General features: G+C 49.0%; 1 protein-coding gene across 1 annotated transcript in view; it reads left to right on the top strand.

Moving 5' to 3' along the window:
* Positions 1–23,032, top strand: part of SLC4A11 (solute carrier family 4 member 11) — a 1,943,806-nt gene that overhangs the window by 1,086,185 nt on the left and 834,589 nt on the right. The window contains exon 7 of the mRNA XM_078678714.1: positions 272–353. Within this exon, the coding sequence (XP_078534840.1) occupies positions 272–353 (82 nt within the window). The remainder of the gene's footprint in view (positions 1–271; positions 354–23,032) is intronic.

Below are 23,032 nucleotides of genomic sequence, written 5' to 3'. Positions count from 1 at the left end.
GCATTTGTATAAATTAACATGATATGGATCTACAGAGGAAACCTGCAGTGGAGGAAATTGTAGCGGTTAAAAGTCAACTTTCTAAAAAGAAATATAATGAAGGAATACATTTCTCATTCGGTTGTAGTTCAGTTTTGCAGAATGGTTGATGCTATAACTTGTGCCACATTGTTAACAGATTCACTTGAAAATAATAGATTCACAGCTAGGAATAATGTTTTTTTTTTTAGTTTCAACCAAGTTTAAAATGTTCATATTTTCTTTGTTGTAGTTCATCTCCTTTCAGACACAATTCAAGGAGTAACTGCAACTGCCACAGGTGTGCAATACCAGCAATCCTGGGTTTGTATCATGTAAGTAATGTGGTCTCTTACCAGTAACATAAAAACTATTTTAATCATTAGGAATGTAAACCTATTTAGTAGATTGTGTATAGCTAAACTAAATTAATTATTTGAATGTATGGTACCTATTGGTCATTGTGTATATAATCTCTGTTAGGCATTTTGTACCTTTGCAAAACAACAGCGTTCCATGATAAAGATGATATTTTGGATTTGTGAAGCACAGCTACTCGCCCCTGAGGGTCTAAAGGCGCTCGGGGGTGGGGAGGGGGGCGGGTCCGTTGGACGTTTGAGTCACCTGAAGAACCAAGTCTTGAGGTCCTTCCTGTACTGGAGCAGTGTAGGGCTTGGCCGGAGGTGGAGGTCGTTCCAGGTCTTGGCTGTTGACCTTCCCAGTCGATCCCCTCCCTCACTGAGGCCTGCCAGCTGCTGGGTACAGAGTAATCTGGTGGTGTTGACTCGTGGCCTGGCCTGTGTGATTGGAGACTCCAGTTGCTCAAAATGGCAGAGACGCACATCTCGAGGGCCACGCCCAGATCCGGAGAGCATCGCAAAAGAAAGACGTGCAGTGCTGGAGACCCTGACGGGTGACCCAAGCAATTCCGTTTCATTTTGAAAACTGTGAATTCATTGAGTTGACTTGCACACTGGCGGGGTGTGGTCCAGGGTGGAGGTCAGGATCTTGAGCCACTACAGGAATCCGACATTTAGTTTTTCACTGAGGCTTAGTCCTGAATGACTGTTCTTTCCTTATTGTTTTACCTTTGTTTAGGTTTCTTCATGGGCGTACCCGAATTACATAGTGATGCACGCACTACATCTTTCTCACACACACTGGATGGTTCTCTTAAGGTCTTCTCTGAGACTCTGGGAAGGGGACGAATGACCAATATTTGGGATTCCTGCACTTATTCGTACTCTTCTCGATAGCCACAATACTCTAAAGTTCATTACTCTTGATGTTAAAGGGCTTAACAACCCAGTAAAATGAAAAACCATCCTATCTTACTTGGAACAATTGGGGGTGGATATAGGTCTCCTCCAGGAGACCCACCTGGTCACCAATGATTGGCATAGGCTTTGCTCCTGTGCTTTCCCACACCAGTACTATTCTTCTGTCTCTACAAAGGTTGCAGGTGTGGCTAAATTAGTGTCTCTCTCTTTTTGCAGCACAGTGGGGATTTAGGTGATAGAAATTCGAGGCAGATTACTGGCACACGCGGTGAATGTAGGAGATCATACCATTACTTTGGTGATCGTATGCACCTCAAACGATGGACAGGAGCTCTTTTTATGCCATGCGGTGGCAGAGGTGTTATCGACCCAAGGCAGGATGGTGCTTTTAGGGGGCGACATCAACTTGATTTTTTCCAATGATTTAGATAGGTCTGCACAACAATGAGGCCACGCTGTAGCTCTAATACAAGAGGGAATACAATGGGTACAAAAGATCGGCTTGAGAGATGTTTGGTGTGAACAACATCCACACAATCAGGAAAATTTGTAGAACACACTACTCACCCGTGAGGGTCTCAAGGCGCTGGGGGGGTTGGGGGAGGGGCAGTGCTGCTACTACTCGAACAGCCAGGTCTTGAGTAGCCTCCAGAAGGTTAGTAGGTCTTGGGTCTGCCGTAGGAGGATGGGGAGGGTGTTCCAGGTCTTGGCGGCGAGTATGAGAACGATCTGCTGCCCGAGGTCGCGCTTCGGATGCGGGGGGACGGTAGCGAGGGCGTGGTCGGCGGAGCTGGTTGTTTGGGGTGTAGAAGGGGAGTCGTCTGAGGTATGCTGGTCCGGTGTCGTGGAGTGCTTTGAGTGCGTGGGTATGGAGCTTGAAGGTTATCCTCTTGTTGACGGGCAGCCAGTGCAGGTCTCTCAGGTGGGGTGTGATGTGACTGTGTCAGGGGATGTCGAGGATCAGGCGGGCAGAGGCGTTCTGTATGCATTGCAGTCGTTTTAGCAGTTTGGCCAGTACTCCCGTGTAGAGGGTGTTTCCGTAGTCCAGCCTGCTGCTGAGGGCCTGGGTGACCGTTTTTCTAGTCTCGGTGGGGAACCACCTGTAGATCTTGTAGAGCATGCGGAGGGTGTTGAAGCAGGAGGATGAGACAGCGTTGACCTGTTTGGTCATGGAGAGTGTTGAGTCGAGGACGAACCCCAGGTTGCGTGTGTGGTCGATGGGTGTTGGTGCTGCTCCCAGGGTGGTCAGCCACCAGGAGTCGTCCCAGGCTGAGGGGGTGGAGCCAAGGATGAGAACCCCGTCTTGTCTGAGTTCAGCTTCAGACGGCTGTTCTTCATCCATTCGGCGACAGCTTACAGCCCTTCGTGGAGGTTGGTTTTGGCGGTGAGGGGGTCCTTGGTGAGGGAGAGGATCAGCTGTGTGTCGTCAGCATAGGAGATGATGTGGAAGTTGTGCAGTCTGGGGACGTGGGCGAGCGGGGCCATGTAGATGTTGAACAGTGTCGGGCTGAGGGATGATCCTTGAGGTAAGCCGCAGATAATCTTGGAGGTTTTGGAGCGGAAAGGAGAGGCAGACGCTCTGGGTTCTGCCGGAGAGGAGGGAGGTGGTCCATTCCAGAGCCTTGTCTCGGATGGTGCGGTCTTGTAGGAGATGTTGACGGCCTTGCGGAGATGGGGGGTGCAATGGTGGTGGTGGCTTTGCTGAAGAAGTGGTGTGGGCACGGGTGTGACGGGGACCCGGAGTGGATGGTGGTCATGATTTTGATGGTGTCATCGTTGATGTTCGTCCAGGTGAGCAGGGGGTCGTTGTGGGTGGTGCTCGTGGGGTCTGAGGTGTTGTTGGCTGTCATGGTGGTCTGGTTGTCAAAGCTGTCGTGAATGTCTGTGATCTTGCGATGGAAAAAGGTGACCAGGGAGTTGCACAGGACTTGCAATGGTGGGATGTCATTGTTGTTGGAGCTGGGGTTGGAGAGTTCCTTCACGATGTTGAAGAGCTCTTTGCTGTTGTGTGCGTTGTTATCGAGGCGGTCCTTGAAGGATGTCCTTTTGGCGGATCTGATGAGGTGATGGTGTTGGCACATGGCGTTCTTGTGGGCTGCGTGGTTCTCCGGTGTGCTAAAGTGGATGCAGTGATGTTTGGTCCAGTGGAGTTTGGTGGTGTGGCTGAAGGAGACGTGGGGGCTTGCGGAGAAGATGGGATCAAGCGTGTGGCCGGCGGAGTGGGTGGGCGTTGGGACGGGCTGTCGGAGTCTGAGGGTGACGAGGTTGTCGTTCAGGGTGGTGGAGTTGGTGTTGTTCTCGAGGTGGAAGTTCAGATATCTGAGAAGGATGTTGTCCGTGGAGGCGAAGGCGTGCCTGCTGACAAAGTCGGCGATGGAGTCGCTGAACTGAGGCCGGGGTACGGGGGTTCTGTAGACTAGAGTTCCTCTGAGGGTGGTGTTGGGATCAGTGTGGATCTGGAAGTGCAGGTGTTCGGTGGTGCTGAGGGTGGCGTCGGAGTTGGTCGAGACCGTAAGGGTGGATTTGTGGATGATGGCGTAGCCTCCTCCTACTCCGTTGGTGCGGTCTCTGCGGGTGATCTTGTAGCCGTCTTGGATGGCTATGGTGATGTCCGGAGCCGAGGAGTCGTTCATCCAGGTCTCGGTCAGGAAGGCGACGTCCGGGCAGGATGTGTCGAGCAGGTCTCAGAGTTCGATGGCGTGTTTGCTTGTGGAGCGGGTCTTCAGTAGTATGCATCGGAGGTGGTTGCGTCCTGTCCTGATGGGCAGGTTGGCAGCTCGGAGGCTGGTGAAGCTGCAGTTCCGGCAGGAGAAGGGTCCTTTGGTGTGCTTCGGGGCAGCCAGGACGCAGGAGTTTGTTCGTCTGGTGTTGAGTGCGTGAAGAGTGTTGGCATCGTAGCGGCGTCTGGTGTTAGAGGGGGCCAGGGGTTCTGGTGCTGGGCGCGGTCCAGGCGCGACGGGCGAAGACGGGCTAGCCGTAGGCGCGACTTCGGCATGGCAGCAGCCGCCATATAAGGGAAGGTGGGAGGGAGGAGCAGTTGGGAGGCGGGAACCGCGTGGCGAATGGACGAAAAGGAGGCAGCCCTCAGGGGTTGCAGTGGCGGGAAGAAACGAAGGGGAGAGCGGGCGGGGGATCCGGTAGGAAAAAAAAGGGGCACAATCAGGGAAATAAGAGTGAAAAATAAAACAATAGTAACAGGGACAAGCAATAAGCAATACAAAAGAAATGCGGGCAGAAACACAGACGCTGCAAGAGGGGGCAGAGCGAGCGCAAGGCTCGAACCTACACAGCGGCAGCAGCGGGCTTAAGGCAGCGACAGAGGTGGTGATGTGTGGCGCGGGGGGCGACCTGCCTGATAACAGGTCAAGGCTACATGTTCTATTTGCATGCCCATTAAATGTACTCCCGCCTTGATCACTTACTGGGATATCAATGATTCAGCTGACACATCTATCACCACGCTGTGGGAGACCCTAAAGGTGGTTATAGGAGGGGAACTTATTGCAGACTCTGCAGTGGATAGTAAACTGCACCGTGATAAGAAGGAAAGCTTACAACAAAAGGTTCAGAAACTCGAGCACTTTCAGAAACGCACAACTGGCCCATGGGTGTGGCGACAACTGGAGACGACCCATGCGCACATGGCAGGGCTTGACTTGGATAAAGCTGAATATGCCGCCCTGCGGCTATGACATTACTTTGGCGGGGGTGGGGGAGGCAGATGTGGCTGTTTATTGGCTACTAGGTTGAGAGCACAGCATCAGTCCGCTGGGGTACCCTCCATGTGGGTCGCCGAAAGCTCGTTCTATTCTCATGTTCACCACATGCATTCTCAGGTAGATTATATGCTGCTAAGCAACACCCTGCAGGCTGGGATCTGCACGGTTAATATTGGTGCCATAAACATTACTTTGGCGGGGGTGGGGGGAGGCAGATGTGGCTGTTTATTGGCTACTAGGTTGAGAGCACAGCATCAGTCCGCTGGGGTACCCTCCATGTGGGTCGCCGAAAGCTCGTTCTATTCTCATGTTCACCACACGCATTTTTAGGTAGATTATATGCTGCTAAGCAACACCCTGCAGGCTGGGATCTGCACGGTTAATATTGGTGCCATAATGGTCTCTGATCATGCTCCTGTAGTGGCTCGGCTAAATCTGGGCACCTTGAAACACTCCCATGGCTGGTATCTTTACCCAACATTACTGTGTGACCTGGTCTAATGATAAAGTTAGCCAATGAATAGATACATATTTTGACATCAGTGGAGGCAAGAAGGTGCCACTGGGTGGTATGTGAAATGCCTTTGGCAGTGATTAGGGGCCACTTTATAACTGCCACCGCTCAAAAGTCCTGCCTCTGTAGTTAAGAGGTGAAAGACCTAGATGTTTGAGACCTAGTATACAAAGGGCGACAGAAAACCTTCAGCCAAAACACCGGCAGCCTTATTGCTGCTAGGGGACACTTCTGCATGCATTATACCAATAGGCTGAACTTACCCTCTTTCCCCTTGAAGCGCTCCTACTCAGGGGTCACAATCTGGGTGCTCGTATTGGAAAATGTTTGAGGCAAGAGGGAAAAGAGTACTATCTTTGTATGCAGAAAAGGCTTTGCACCTGGTGAACCATTCCATTCTGCGTCTCACTTTGCAGAAAATGGGTATAGACGTGAAATTCTTAAATGATTTTCGCCAACTACTCCAGGCTGACCGATAGTGTCACACTCAATAGTCATACCTCCAGGTAGGTCTCAATCTACAGAGGCACCAGGCAGGGATGTTCTTTTCCTGCTCTTGTTTGCACTCTATTGAACCCCTGGCCTGCCTGATTCACCAAACCGAGTCGATCACAGGAGTAATGTACAAGGCCAGGGATCTTATTTCACTTCACACGAATGTTGGCCTCTTGTCTCTGGGATCCCCATGCTCATCACTTCTGGCTGTGTTGCACCTTCGAGCAGGTCTCCTGGTTATAAAATCAACTGTGATAAATCCGAAGCGTTACATTTGACACTGAAGGATGAGGAAGTGGCTTTGCTGAAAACGTCACTCTATCAGATTGAGTAAGTCCTCTATTAAATACCTAGGCTTTAAAATACCTAGACTCAAGAAGAACTCTTCTCCATCACCTACCCCCAAACCGGACCTAAGGAAGGACTTAGTCATGGGCAAATGTGATTCTCTCCTGAACTGTAGAATAAACGCAGTAACATCTCCCTCCTTATGCGCCACCGTAGTGTGTCAAGTACTGCTGATGTGGCTCGACTGGGCATACTTAATTTGGATGAAGCTGCAACAAATTTATTTGTAGTGGTAGAGCTCCAAGAATTCTTTAGACTGACTTGATCCACCATAGAGGAGGAGGAGGCGTGGGCGGGTGGTAGCACCTAGCTTTGCCCACTATCATGCAGCCACCCCTCTACAGACTTTTGTTGAACCAGTTAGAATCCTATCTATGGACTGTTTTTGAATCACTTTGGAATCAAAGAAAACCTGCCTTTGGATGGGTCATGCCATAGTTGGCCACCCTCTTTGGCATCTTGCTAGGTAAGCAGTTTCGGCACCTGAATACCTTTATTAGTATTCCTGTGAGTATGACATTGAAAGTATAGGACTCTTGTGTAACCTCGAGGGGTTTGGTGACCGACCCATCACCATACAAACCAATCCACTACCATACCTATTTTAGTCTTGCCCTAGAAGGTCAAGCTTTTAGACTCTGAAGTGAGGGTGGTTGCAAGATGATTTCTGATATGTTTTCAGCAGCAACTTCAAAGACCTTTTTGCAATGTAAAGCAAATTTTTACCTTCGCGAAACCAAACACCTACATTAAGTTTAGATTCGTCAGTCACTTTAATCCCACCCCCTCCCAAATCATGCTGTGTCCACCGAAGATAAAATCACATTTGGAACACTATTCCCTGAGGTGGTGGGTAGTAGAGGCACCATGACAAATCTCTAGCAAATGGCATTATCCTTGAATGTGCCTACGTCACGGGAACATAAGGGAGCAAGGTAACGAGTTTTGGGGAAACAGATTACATTGCAGCAGTGCAAACGACTTGGGAGGGCTACCCATTTATTGTCCGCATCAATCCTCGGCAGGGAAATTAATTGCAAAGTATGGTACGGGTGGGATTATACTCTATCTAGATTGCATTGCATGTACCATAATGCATCACCTTGATGCTGGCAGGGTATGTTAGGCCCTGGAAGAAGCACTGCATATCTGGTCGGTGTGCTCAAAGGTTCCCCCTTTTGGGAGAAGGTGCACAAGCACTTCAAATTATATTGTTGTGATTCCCGGGCCCTGCATCCCCAGAGGTGATGCTTCTGGGTATACAGCCCGCTAGACTTAAAGCAATGAAGCAGCAAAATGGCATTGTGGTGCTGCAGTGTTTGGGACCACCAAACTGATAATTTCTTGCAATTTGGACCCGAAGGATTACTGCCCCCTCACACAGTGGAATCACCGGCTGTGGTCCATTTTCATGATGGAAAGGCTAAGCAAATATGAACGGTCACTGGCGGACAGCCACATATGACATTGTAGCCTATTTGTAAAGCCCTGGGTATTTTTGAGTATGGAGGGCAAGTCTTGACCTCCAGTGCACTGGGTTTTTATTTCAGTGACGTGAGCTATGCTGTTGGGTGGCCTTTGTCCCCATGGGACCTGCGGTAGGTTGATACTGGTTTGCAGGGAGGATGAGATGGGTTTATTTGGGGAGAGGGGGGGAGCATTTGCCCTCACCATGAATACTGTAATATATTATTCAGCAGGGTATTTCTTAATGTTTGGATTTGTGTGTATACCTTTGGATGGGCCACAAGGTTGTGGCATTAGGTTTGAAAAACTCAAGAAAAATATTTAATGCAAAACAAAATGCTTAAACAGTTTAAAATTGGAAGAGAGCCAGGCCTGCTTGATGAGTAACAGTGCATGACTCTTGCCAGCAGATGTCTTACATACTGTCCAACTGCATGCTCACAACCTCGCCACCAAATGCTGCTTTTAATGAATGACAGGCAATTGGGACTAATCTGGAGTGATCATTAACAAAACCACCCACCGGAGCAGCAGTTCATCTCTAGTCATGAGAGATCAATTGAATGCCTAGCATGAGCCTATAATACTGAATTCTTCTGTAAGATCCAAGGTGGACCTAATTCAGCAAAATCTTATCTTTAAACAAGCATTTACAATGCAACGCTCTCGCCTTTGCAAAAGTTAGAGCTATTGGCATTGTAAATGACAAATTGTTTTTTATGTGTTGGTTTTGAAAACAGATAAATTAATGGCATTGTCATTTACAATGCCAATAGCTTAATCTCTCCCTAATGCTAGACCTATTGCATTTGCAGTCCCCCCCCTTCCCCCCCCCCCCACTCTGACTCCCTGCCTTTGGGTGGCTCGTGGCACTACTCATCCCAACGCAGGGCGTCAGCGCTTTACATCGCACCTACACATTCTACATTGACAATAAATCGGGTGTGTGTACATCAAATTAAAAAGGTGTCACATACGACCGTGGGGGTTACAAGGTGTAGGACCTCCAGGTGATATCACACGCCTTCTACCCCCCTTGGTGAGCCCCCACCTTTTTTAGGATGTGCGCTCTGGGGTTAAGAGAGGATAAGTTGCACCTTTTCCCCACTCCTACTTCACTTAAGAAACCAGTGCATTCTGGGACATGAGTCTCAATGCTCCTGATACGTTAAGCGAGGGTTTGTAAGTGGAAAGCTCTGGCATTTACTATGGAGGGGCAGAATTCCATGTAGAGTGTACGGACTAGTCTGTGATCCTGGCCAAGCCCGAGGATCTGTGCGGTTTAAAGACTCGCCAGGCAGAGCCCTGCTGCCCGCAGCCTCCCGGGTCTGTCTAATCTGAGACGGCTGCAGTCAGACCCCCCAGCTGTCTCAGGCCTGGGCTAGAATGCCCCCAGTTTGCTCGCCCCCGCAGCATCACTGCTGCTGCCTTGAGCTTGCTTTGTGCCACTCCTGGTTTCAGTCTAAAGTGGGAAGGATGCTGGAACTTGTAATTCTAAACCTTCTCCCCATTATAGAGTGTGCATGGGCTGGGCACAGACAGCAAGGGTATCATGCGTCGGGGGCGCGCCTCGAAAGAAACAAGCGCCTTGAGGGGGCCCGGCATGAAGGAGTACACGTGTGAACGGGCCACGCCCCGTACCCTGGTATTGGGCGGGGGAGTTCCTGTGTTTACGGGATGTAGAGCCTGGTATGGAAGGGTCCTGAATACTCTGCGAGGAGCTGTGAAGGGGAGGATAGCTCTGACATGAGGTGTCTGTGGGGTGGTGGAGGGAATGCAGAGGTCCCAGGGCGAAGGCGAGGCTGGCCTTTACACCCAGCACCCAGAGCGGGCTGAGAGGCCTCTAGGAGCCGAGTCTGTGACACCCCTGTATCCCCACCCCCTGGCCCCAGCGCTGCGGCACAAGGCGCTTACTCACCTGAAGTCACTTCCGCACGATAGGAGAATCTGGCACCGCCCACGCCTTGAAAACCCGGCCCGCCTCCCGGAGGTGCTTTTATACCTCCGGGCCAGGCCGAGCCGTAGGGCTCAAGGGGGCATGAGCTCAGGGCTGCAACGCCTGAGGCCTGGGGGGGGGGGGCAGGGCAGAGTCAGTGCATGGGGCAGGAGTGTCTGCCCCAACATTACAGGCGCGGGAGGGCTGGGCAGTGTCCGTGCGGGGGCTGGGCTGTCAGCCCCTACATTACAGACATGGGAGGGCTGGGTAAGAGTCAGTACGGGGGGCAGGACTGTCTGCCCCAACATTACAGACACAGGAGGGCCGGGGCAGAGTCAGTGCTGGGGCAGAGTCAGTGGGGGGGGGGAAAGAAAGGAGGCGGGGTCCGAGGAGGAAAGGCAGCAGGGAAGGGGGTTCAGGGCAGCGATGAAGAGAGGAAGGAAGAAAGAATGACAGAGAGCAAAGGAGCAAACGAGAAGTAAGCCACGCTTGAGACTGATGCAGGAGAGGAGAGAATGGGAAGCCAAGTGCGGGTAAAGGTGAGTTGAGCAGCCGGAGGGGGCAGAAGTAGAGCTGAGTAAAGACTCCGAGGGCTGGAAGAGCGGACGGAAAGGGAGTGTAACGGGGCAAATACGGCCGCTCTGTGAGGAAGCGATGAGAGAAATGGGCATTACGTCAATTAAATTAGGATCTATGCAGTTCTTGAAGCCACCGTTGTGTCCCCGCCCGCCACCAAAGGATAGAAAACCAGAGGCAGAGTGTTTTAACAGCTACGGCTGAGGGAAAGGACATAACAGGAAGCGTAAGCGCTCGCACACATTCACAGCAAACAGCCAGCAGTAAAAGCGCGCTCACAAGGACAAATCTGATCCTGAAAAAGCGCGCGTCCGACTCGTGTCCACATTCAAGTAAGCTAGAGGTATACTAAAGTATACAAGAGGTCTCGAATGCTCGACCTAAAAAGGGGGATGGGGCGAGAAAGCTTACTTTCTGACAAGGAACAAGTGGCGAAAACAATTCTGCCAAATTAAAGCCTGTAACACAGCCAATATAAAAAATTCCAAAGTAGATGATGTATTTTCAAATTTCAACTGACTCCAGAGTAGACAGCACTCTGACATCCCCTATTCACCAAAAGGCAGAATGAGCTTGATCAAAATACCAGGGACCCTTAAACACAATTTGAGAGGCTTTAATAAATGATGGCCCTGGGTGCTTCACTATATTTATCAGCTCTACTCATACAAGTAGATGATCAAACTTACTAAGAAGCATAATCAAAAGGGGGTGAATATAGCACCAATTTGCAGCCTGTCCAGAAAACGAGGAATTCTGGTCAATTTGTAACAACCATTTGTCAGGCTAATGGATTAACTTAAGAGACTAGAGAAGACTTGGTCATTAACATCCGGCAAGCAATTCACAAATTAAAATTGGCATGGAAAAATTCAGTCAGAATCATGAAATGGATTTGTTGAGGTCAGAACATTGATATATATTGTCAATAGAGTATTTAGCTAACCTGGGATATTCGATATAGAAGATACAGACAAAAATCATGAATAAGATAAATGAAAGATTGAAAAAAGTTTATGGAAATTAGTGTAGCAGGAAGGTAGGAAAATAGATTACACTGTTAATAACCCTGCTTTGCAGGGATTGCATGGCAAGAAATTAGGTTGGTTTCTGAAGGGGTGTTCCTTGAACCGTTAATTCAGAAGTACATTTTACCAAACTTTAAAGGTGTATTTGACAGTAATGCATTATCAGAGTCCCAACGGGCCAAGGCAGAAATTCCAAGTTTCCCTGCATGATCCTAGCAAATTTTTGTACGTTTTCATTTCAAGTTTCAAAACTGAAAAACAAATGTTTTTTTTCAAGTATTCTGATATTTTTTGGAGTAAGGCAGATGAAAAATGGAGCTTAATCTCATTATACCAGAATTTATTAGAGCAGGAGTGTGATCCGGCCCCACGGGACACCCGACCCCGAGACACCCCCTCACCTCTGTTGCCCTATCGCCCCACAGCATGTCCGGGTAGACGCGAGGCATCCCCAACAACAGCGTCCATGACGACCGGAATCCCGCCCCTCTCTCCTTTGCAGGGTCCAATCGGGTGTAACGAAGGACCGGAAGGGCTACCCCGCGACCCCGGAAGTCCCGCCTCCCTACGGACGGCCGGATACAGAAAAGACCGAAGAGAAGAGACACTCGGAGTCGAAGGATCGTGGCAGGAGCTTTCGGCTGGAGCGGTGACGGACGGAGAGGTCGGGAACGGAGACAGCGAGGAGTGGTCCGAAGAGTGGTGGAGTCCCACGGAGGTGGCTGAAGAGCGGCCGTAACTCGGAGGAGAGTTACGGCGGAGCGTGTGAGTACCAGTTCCCTTCTTGCGCACATTAGGTGCACTGTGTACATAGCAGTAAAACCCCTCCCCTTGTATAATTGTTCCCGCTATCCTAGGCACGTCACCTGTAGGCACTAGGCATCTTGTAAATACACACTGGACACTGTATAAAGAGCACCCCTCTCCCCACCACCCTGTGCACGTCTTCTTTACTTCCCCTTCCTCGACTCTTACCCATACCCTCCTCTGCCCGTACCTGACCCCAGCACTCCCCTTTCCTTTCCTCACACTACCGGGTAACGGTGACGGGATCGGATCTTTAGTCCAAGTGCGACTAACGGCTCCCTCTCTCTCTTATTGCCCTCCGAGGTGTTCTCCGACCCTACCGAGGCAGCTACACCCAAGACCCGGACACCCGTCGGACCTTCGTCAGAACAGGACGACTAAAGAAGAAGAACACCTTTCCCTGAGTGTTGAACCTGAACTCTCCTCTTGTCCCCGTAACCCGCTGTATAATACCTCAATAAAACACTATCGCCCACTATATCCGGCCTCCTCGCCTGACTTACCAGTCCGCCGACCGCCCACGGTCACATCTGGTGTCAGAAGTGGGATTAACTGGAGGAATGGAGGCCGTGATGAAGAGGATGGCAGACTCCCAGGAGCAGCTGGGAAAGTTAATGGAGCAGTTCCTAAAAACAGCAGAAGATGACCGGGGACAGCTCCATGATGTGTTAAAAGGACAGGGTACCTCCCATGAACAGGCCATGGGGAAACTGACCGATGTCCTGGGACATCCGAGACCGATGTCCTCCCTCCCTTCAGTGGTTCTTCAGAAATATGTGCCGGGAGAGGACCCTGACTTCTTTTTTACTAATTTTGAGCGGCTAGCCCAGGCGGCCACCTGGCCTGTGGACCGGTGGGCTCATTATCTAGGCCCCCTGCTAACGGGCGACCTGCAGGCTGCCTACCAGCAAGCGAACGTTCGGGGAGACACCCCATATGCAGACGTAAAAAGATGCATCCTTGAAAGGCTGGGTATCGATGAGGAGACCTACCGAGTACGACTACGTCAGGTAAAGGAAGGACCCCAGGAGACCCCCAGGGCCCTCTCCTACCAGATCAAAGACCTGGCCAACCGTTGGCTGAAACCCGAAGCCTCTACTAAAGATAATATCCTAGAAAAGATCTACTTGGAACAATTCCTATCCTCCTTGCTCCCAGGCACGCAAAGATGGGTGCGCCAGCATGCCCACCTGACCCTGGACACGGCAATTGAAATAGCGAGTGCCTATAGCAGGGCCCAGGAGGCCCAGAGAGGTAAAGAAGATCACCCCCACAAACCTCAACCCCCTGCCGGCCTACGTACTCGTCCCCCTGCTCCACGAAGACCTGACCCTCCTCTTTTGTTCCCCACCCCGGTGATACAACGTCCTGTTAACCCCGGACCACAATGCTATAGCTGTGGCGGATTCGGCCACATCGCCAGGATATGCCCGCACAAAGACGAGCCGATGGAAGTGGGGCTGGCACGTAACTATGTGTGTTCCGTCCCCGGGGCCCCACCACCTCCCTTTCGATGTCCTGTGACTTTTGATGGACAAACCCTCATGGCCCTAACGGACACCGGGTGTCGACAGAGCGTCCTCAGACCTCAGGACTTGTCGCATCCGGTGAAGCCCTCCTCCAACACAGTGGCCATTCAGTGTGTTCATGGGGATACAAAAAGGTATCCCACCACCCAGGTAAAGGTCCAACATGCCAAGGATTCCGGAACCGCTCTCACTGTGGGACTGATACCCCGCCTTCCGGAACAGGCGATACTAGGGAGCGACTACCCCGGATTACCAGGATTGTTACGGGATACCACTGAATCCCTGACCCACTGGTGGGAAGACGCGCCTTTCCCAAACGGATTGTCCTCTCCCATGCCGGCACGCAAACCACCCAAATCCAAAGCCCAGAAGAAGAAGGAGAAAAGAGAATACACAGGCGCATATCCAGTGATCCCGGATGAACACCCCTGGGAAACAGACCGGGAATTCCGGGCAGCACAACAGGAAGACCCTCTATTACAGGAAGCCTGGGGAAGGGCAGTGGACCAAGAGGATCCCCTTACCGTAGGTCCATACTTCCTCAAGAAAAACGGGCTATTGTATCGCATGGGTGGGAACCAACAGAAGCCCCAACTCCTGATCCCCGGTCCCTTTCAGGAGAAAGTACTCTTCCTAGCCCATAGTCACCTTCTGGGAGGCCATTTTGGGGAAGAAAAGACCAGCCAAACAGTATTGGACAAATTCTATTGGCCTGGGATCTACCAGCACATCAAGAAATATTGTAAAGAGTGTTCGGTATGCCAAATGCACAGCAGATACCGACCCCCTAGGGCTCCGCTGCAACCCCTTCCCATCATCGACGTCCCTTTTAGCCGAGTGGGGATGGATATAATAGGACCCCTGTTACCTTCCCGCAGCGGGTGTCGCTACGCCCTGGTGATTGTTGACTATGCCACCCGCTTCCCTGAAGCCCTTCCTTTACGACAGCCCACCACCCAGAACATTGCTAAGGCCCTCATTTCAGTTTTCACTCGGGTGGGGTTTCCCCGGGAAATCTTGACCGATCAGGGCACTCCGTTTGTCTCCGCACTGATGAAACAGGTATGCTCCCACCTAGGAATCAAACAAATCCGGACCTCAGCGTACCACCCCCAGACCGACGGGCTCGTCGAGAGGTACAATGCCACCCTGAAACAGACCCTTAAGAAACTGCTGGGTTTGGAAGCCAAACGGTGGGAGGATATGCTACCCCTTGCCCTGTTTGCCATCCGCTGCGCCAGCCAGAGCAGCACCGGGTACTCACCCTATGAGTTGTTATACGGGCGACCCCCCCGCACCCTGCTGGACATGGCCCAAGAAGCATGGGAAGCAGACCCAGACCGTACTCGGCCCCTTCCCGAATACATAGAGAACCTGAAAACCCACCTGGCAAGCATAAGAGACGTAGTGCGCCAGAACCTTGAGAATGCCCAAAACAAGCAAAAGGGACAGTATGATAAAGGCACCAAACCCAGAACCTTCCTGGCAGGCGATCTAGTGTTACTGATGTTACCCTCCTCCGATCAAAAACTCCTGGGTCAGTGGCAGGGCCCTTTTTCCATCCTGCGTCAGGTGACCCCAGTCACGTACGAGTTGGACATGGATCCCACCCGTGGTGTAACCCAAATATATCATGTCAATCATCTAAAAAAATGGGAAGGCCCTCGTCCGGTTTTAACCGGATCGCTTAACTCGGGTCCCCTCTCCTTCACCCCCTGTATTGATCACGATATCACTCCCCAACAGCGACAGGAACTCGAGACCGTCCTTTTTCCGTTGCGACGGGTTTTTTCCTCTTCCCCGGGACACACCACCATCACTGAGCACACAATACAAACAGTTCCTGGGAAGGTAATCCGACAAAGGCCCTATAGAGTCCCCGAGGCCCGCAGGGAGATAATACGGAACGAGACAGAGCAGATGCTAAAGATGGGTATCATCGAACCATCGGTAAGCGAATGGAACTCCCCGATAGTCCTTGTGCCCAAACCGGACGGGTCTGTCCGGTTTTGTATTGATTTCCGGGAGGTCAACAAAATATCCTCCTTCGACACATATCCGTTACCCCGCGTCGACGAAATGGTCGAACGCATAGGGAAGGCCCAATACATCTCAACGCTAGACCTCTGTAAGGGGTATTGGCAAATCCCCCTCAGAGAAGAAGACAGAAAAAAGACAGCCTTCTCCACCCCTGATGGGTTGTATCAATTTCTAGTCCTCCCTTTCGGTCTTCATGGCGCCCCAGCCACATTCCAGCGGGCCATGTATAAAATACTACGGCCTCACTCACTATATGCAGGCGCGTATCTTGACGATATCGTTATTTATAGTGACAACTGGACACAGCACCTAGAACACCTACACAAGGTAATCACCTCCCTGGGGACTTATGGATTTACCATAAATCCCGCCAAAACCACCCTAGCAGCACAGACGGTAAAATATCTAGGCTACCTCCTGGGTGAGGGGTTGATAAGACCACAGGAAAGCAAAATCGAAGCCATCCAGGCCCTCCCTTTCCCGCAGACCAAAAGAGACCTTTGTGCTTTCCTGGGACTCCTGGGGTACTACCGACGCTTCGTACCGAACTTCTCCCAAAGAGCAGCCCCCCTTACAGACCTCTTGAAGAAATCCATGAAAACGGACACCCTCCTTAGGACCCCCACGGCCGAGTTGTTACAGGCTTTTTCCAATCTGAAGACCGCTCTGACCTCCCATCCTGTGTTAGTAAGCCCTAATTACTCCCAGCCCTTCGTATTACAGACAGACGCCTCGGAACAGGGACTCGGGGCTGTCCTATCCCAAATAACCCCCCAGGGAGACGAGAAACCTATTCTCTTCCTCAGCAGGAAATTGTTCCCACGTGAAAAAAGCTATGCCGTGGTGGAAAAGGAAGCCCTGGCCATCAAGTGGGCGGTGGAAAGCCTCCGTTATTACCTAGAGGGGAGACAATTCACCATCTACACCGATCATGCCCCCTTAGAGTGGATGGCTCGGAACAAAGGACACAACGATCGAGTCCTCCGCTGGTTCTTGGCCCTCCAGCCCTACCACTTCACAACCATCCACAGGAAAGGCTTGGAACAAGGGAATGCCGATTATCTGTCTCGATACCCTGTGTCCCCACCGGGTACAAGAAAGACAGCTAGGGGAAGGGAATGTGATCCGGCCCCACGGGACACCCGACCCCGAGACACCCCCTCACCTCTGTTGCCCTATCGCCCCACAGCATGTCCGGGTAGACGCGAGGCATCCCCAACAACAGCGTCCATGACGACCGGAATCCCGCCCCTCTCTCCTTTGCAGGGTCCAATCGGGTGTAACGAAGGACCGGAAGGGCTACCCCGCGACCCCGGAAGTCCCGCCTCCCTACGGACGGCCGGATACAGAAAAGACCGAAGAGAAGAGACACTCGGAGTCGAAGGATCGTGGCAGGAGCTTTCGGCTGGAGCGGTGACGGACGGAGAGGTCGGGAACCGAGACAGCGAGGAGTGGTCCGAAGAGTGGTGGAGTCCCACGGAGGTGGCTGAAGAGCGGCCGTAACTCGGAGGAGAGTTACGGCGGAGCGTGTGAGTACCAGTTCCCTTCTTGCGCACATTAGGTGCACTGTGTACATAGCAGTAAAACCCCTCCCCTTGTATAATTGTTCCCGCTATCCTAGGCACGTCACCTGTAGGCACTAGGCATCTTGTAAATACACACTGGACACTGTATAAAGAGCACCCCTCTCCCCACCACCCTGTGCACGTCTTCTTTACTTCCCCTTCCTCGACTCTTACCCATACCCTCCTCTGCCCGTACCTGACCCCAGCACTCCCCTTTCCTTTCCTCACACTACCGGGTAACGGTGACGGGATCGGATCTTTAGTCCAAGTGCGACTAACGGCTCCCTCTCTCTCTTATTGCCCTCCGAGGTGTTCTCCGACCCTACCGAGGCAGCTACACCCAAGACCCGGACACCCGTCGGACCTTCGTCAGAACAGGACGACTAAAGAAGAAGAACACCTTTCCCTGAGTGTTGAACCTGAACTCTCCTCTTGTCCCCGTAACCCGCTGTATAATACCTCAATAAAACACTATCGCCCACTATATCCGGCCTCCTCGCCTGACTTACCAGTCCGCCGACCGCCCACGGTCACATCGAGCATGAGTGCAAATCTATCTGCAATCAAAGCTAAATGTCTTCCTTGGCCAGAAACTGATCTTTGTGGCTGTAACGGAGTTAAAGTACTTTTTAAGGCAGTTAAAATAAGATTAGTAGTATTTCTGTAGTTCACACAAGATTTGGTAGATAAGATAGAATAGTGATTGTGCGTGTCAAGGTGGGTTCTAACCAGTAAGTGTACAACATGACGCTATATAAGAAATCCTCAGACAGTTTGCACCTAGATGTGACTGCTCCCATGTGTCGTCGTAAGGGATGGAATGCTATATGAGAAGAGGAAGGCTTGGTGGAAGGGGGGTATAAAGCATCTGAAATCAGGAGTGTAAAGCCAGAAGAGAAACTTCTTATTATATATATACTAGCTTACTTTTTCATGCTAGCACGGTTCATGCAACTTCATAGGAACATGCTAGCACTTTATCCAAGCATTCTACATGCACATTGTACAAACCGCAAATGCATTTTATATGTGACGTTATTGGAAGGTAATGTCAGAGGAGACTCTACTCCCTATATTAATCTACCTCCTCATGCAAACATTCTCCATGGCACTTTTCAGATACACACCAGCACTTTATTCAAATGCACCACATGCACTTACATACACTCTACAGGTACTGCGTAGGCACATTGTATGTCACATTACAGCAGCATATTAGAACTTCATTTCTAAAGATGCAGGTAAACCGATTACATGACACATATATGAAGGAATTTATCTTTCAGGTGATTAGGAGCTTTGTGTAAAAAAAAAAAATTGTATATGGAAGTCGCAAAATTAAAAAAAAATTCTCTTAATGCAAACGGAAGGCAACAGAATCACGGATTATTACACACAAGCAGGATGTGCTTTTATTACAAGAGATGTATATTCCTGTATCCCATGTTACGTGTTCACTATGTTTAAATCTTGAGTGAAATATAGATTTTATGGTTCTGTTACTGCATTGCCCAGGAGATTGCAATATTCTCCAAAAACATAGATCGAAAAATACATAATCAGGAGGTAGATCCTGAAGAATGATGGATCTGGATACGTTATTCAGTCAATTTAGTCACTTGATAATTATAAATGTCAATGCCCCTATAGAGAGTGATCCCACCTTCTGAGAATTCGCTTTTATTGTTGGTACTCCTGAAATACACTAATTGTTGGAGATGATTTAATCTTCATCCTGAATGCATTGATTGATTCCTCCAGAGTGAAAGGTATTCTCTAGATTTCGAAGAGATTTAAATCTTTGATCCATGGAGGAAAGAATATCAAAGGAAAAGAGTACACATGTCGGTCTCTAAGACCCAGAACGGCTGCCTGGTTAGATTTTGCCGTGTTTCTGTAACCTTATAGCATAACAATCAAGCAATAATGCCCAATGGTTTTCAAGAACATGTCGCAAATTAAATCAATATTATAATACCACTCAGCCCAATTAAAGTAAGATATTTTATTAAGCTACTGCTGTAAAAAAAAAGTTGGATAAAAGCCACTACCGTTTCCATTTTTTATACAGGAATACAGTTAAATGGGACGGTTTTAAAATATCATTACGTTCCCAGATTATTGCCTAGGAAGCAGCAAATATACTCCCACAACCAAATTCTTACATTTTGAATCGAAAACCCTATTTTCCTCCATTGGATAACATTGACTGTGTGGAGTTAGAAAATCTATGAAACCCTTTAAAATTTCTCTGTTTACAGGAAATGTCCCTGTGCAGTATCCAGGTATACTGCCCTGTGTAAGAAAAGTAATCTATAAAGTCATCTACTTGACATTCTACTAAAAAGTCAATACAAAGTATATGTACAGTATTTCAAAGCCTTGCATTACTAGTAGCACTACTGTAGTTAATTCACAATGTATAAATAATTGCAATTCAAAATGTTTACAAACTGTATTTTTACTGGAAAGTACTTATCACTTACCTGTGCCAGGCTTGCTTGGTTTTAGGAAATAAAATAACTAAAAGAATATTTTATACACAACCAATTGGTCTGAAGTTTAGTCTGTGATAGCTACTATACCTCTGCCTACCTTTGGGTTCCACTGGATTCTGTGCACACTATACCTCACTTTGGTATAGTATATTCATCGGAAAAAGAGATTTATTCATTGACAAAACACAGGATTCAATCAAACCCTGATATTCTAACTGAGTTGGTATTTCACCAACGGACGCTTTAGCAACCAGTTTAATTGGGTATTGTGGTTGGGGCTGTGGTATAGAACGCACAGGAATTGCATGCTCTGGCCAGTCCCAGCCCCCAGATTGCGATATAATGCTGGAGCCAGTGCTAGTGCCCACTCTGATGCATAAGCAAGTCAAGACTCTTCAGGCACATATTGTGAACAACTTGGGAGAATAGCATCCTCCCCTCTAGAGGAAACCAGGACAAAAGAGGGAGGTCAATCAACCTTCTGCAACACAAGATCATAAGATGATGTGAGATTATCCCAAAAGATTGCCTTAGTAGTGCTTTTAATATCGCCTTCAATTTGGAGCTCTATTTCATTAAGCCTATCAGGAGGGGCAACACGAGTGTCCGCTATTTCCTCTGTAATAAAAGAGTCCGTTACTTTTGCCTCCAGACGATGGTGGAGTGTCTGCTGCACTATGATAACCTCTGCCGCCCTGTTAAGTAGGGTTACCGCCCAACTCCTGTCGAGGAGCAGGGTTCTTACCGTCTGAGGCATACTTTGCTGTCAATCGACAACTTTTTTCTTTTGCAATTGGACTTGGTATTGAGATGGTTCCTCCTGTTTGACTTAAACGTCAAACTGGCGCTGCAGGTCATGTCTCGTCTGCATAGACTCGCCTTGTCTGCGAACCTGTCGCCCTTCTCTGCCGAATTGTTGATCCAACGATTCCTGAAAGGAACGAGGAAAACGAGGATCAGGAACCTGACACCTCACAGGAGTCTTAATTTTAGAGCTGTCACGTAATTCATATCTACGTTCAGAAGCGTCAGGTGGCGGTTAACCAGCACGAGAACCAGGCTTCTATTGCTGCTGAGCATTTTTATTCCACGCCTTTTTAGGAAAGCCTGGATAACCCTCCTTTTCAGGGGTTTATTATGTTCCAGCGTATGCTGATGAATTTCCAAACTATTGCGACCCAATGATGTATACACATCCGCAATAATCGGTAGCCGTCGCTCACAATCCACATCCGCCGCCAAGCGTTGGTGTACTTGTAAGCAAACTGCCTCCCCTTTAATGTTGGCCAGAATCATTTAAGAGACAATAGGGAACATGTCCACTAATTTCATCCTCAAATCCAGGGCCAGACCAGCCCTATGTTCATCCTGTGCCTTCATCAGAATGCTCAGTAGAAAACAGTGTATAAACTGAGGTAAAATCCGTCCCCCAGGTAGTGCAGTCCGCTAAAGGCAAACTTATTGTAAGGATCCAGTGTTTCTCCACAGGAGTCATATGTGGAAACCAAGCTTCAAGCTGCTTAATTTTCTGTGATATCCAAAACTGTAAGTCATCCCAATTGAGGACTTTAACCCATCACGGAATTAATCATGACAGGACTAATCACAAGTCCACCGGCCTGAGCAGGCGGCGGGGCTGCTGCTCCTGCCAGAAGTGCACGAGACACAAACTGTATGACTCGTCTATGAAGATATACCAATTGTGTATATAGTATCCATAGCTCTGTGAAAGTAACATCGAGATAATTAGGAAGTGGAGTAAAACCTTCCAAAACAGGCCAAGTTGCCCCATCGATAAACAAGGCACCCATTTGAACAAAAGAAACAGGGTGAGGAAGGGCACCATGAAACCAAATGGTATGCTCCCAGGATGTCAGCGGAACTTCAGTTAATGCATAGGGCCGATACGCTGCAGGTGGAGCAGCGGCCGTGTATGCATGAAACAGATTATCATTTGCATCTACAGCGAGAAAGCCCCTGCATTGGGACCCCCTGATGAGTTAAGTACACTGTAACCGCCGCATGGTTATATGCCGCAATAGGAAACTGTTTTGTCATATTGGAAAAAAAAAAGAAACTATAGCGCCAAATTGGGTCAAAAAACCAATTTAAACTTCAAGCTCGAAAAACCAATAATTCAATTCAATAAATACTTTATTTCGGTTATTTTGCAAACCATAAAAGTACATATACAATATAAAAATCTTATCACACAAAAGGATGTAAACACATATCGTGTAAGGTGCCAAAAGTGAAAAAATTTACTTTCTTCCACAGAATAAAGTCAGAACAGAGAATGAAAATATAAATAATACACAATCACAGTGGGTCATTACTGGTCCAGACAAATTCTCAGTTTAACAGTTAGTTTTAAAATGTCCTTGATTTGGAGGATACTGTCACTATGCAAAAGCTGTAAATACATTAGTGCCGTTCTGATTTGTGTAAAATTAAGTTTTTAAGTGTTACCAGGTAGCGCTTGCGTGGGAATTCATAAAACTTACATAAAAATATAAAATGCTGCATATCCTGCGGAGACTTTCGTCGCAGCCGCAGGGTGCTGCCAATTTATTAAGTGTCTATTTTTGGTCTGATCAGCAGGTGATGGAAGAGGTTTAACCTGAACCTCGTTAGGAGAAATTTTTCATGGTAGGTCAATAAGCCCGCCAGGTACGGTTCTATGGTTCCACAGGTTTTCAGCATGACCAATTTCCTCACGCTTTGTTTCTGAAGCTCCTCATCCTCCCTCTGGATCCTCCTATCCAGCAGGAAGGCCCGTTTAATGAACTCCAGATCCCCTTTCACAATTTGGCTTGGGTATTCAAACAGTTCTAACCGACCAAGCCTAGCAAAGTTGGATTTCAGATATTTTAACAAAGGGGTACACATAGCCTTATCCTGACTCAAAAAGTCCCTAACAATCAGATGCGTTAGTGGTATATCCTGGTTCAACCACAGTTTTAGCCAACAAGTCAAGGGACATAGGGAAAACAAGTCACTTAAATATTGCGTCCCTAACTCTTCATGTACAGCAAGATTGGGGTGCCTACTGGGACACACAGGAGACGCTTCAGAAAGACGTTTTCAGCAATCTGCAGGTGCTCACCACCAACATACCCCCAAATTTCACTCCCATAAATGGCATTAGCCACTGACTTTGCATTATACAATTTCAGCATAGCACAAATAGTTGTTTTCCCCAATTTGGCAGC

The sequence above is a fragment of the Lissotriton helveticus genome, chromosome 2_2 (assembly GCF_964261635.1).
Source record: "Lissotriton helveticus chromosome 2_2, aLisHel1.1, whole genome shotgun sequence".
NCBI classification, from domain to species: Eukaryota; Metazoa; Chordata; class Amphibia; order Caudata; family Salamandridae; genus Lissotriton; species Lissotriton helveticus.
This window is presented reverse-complemented; position numbering and strand designations above follow the sequence as displayed.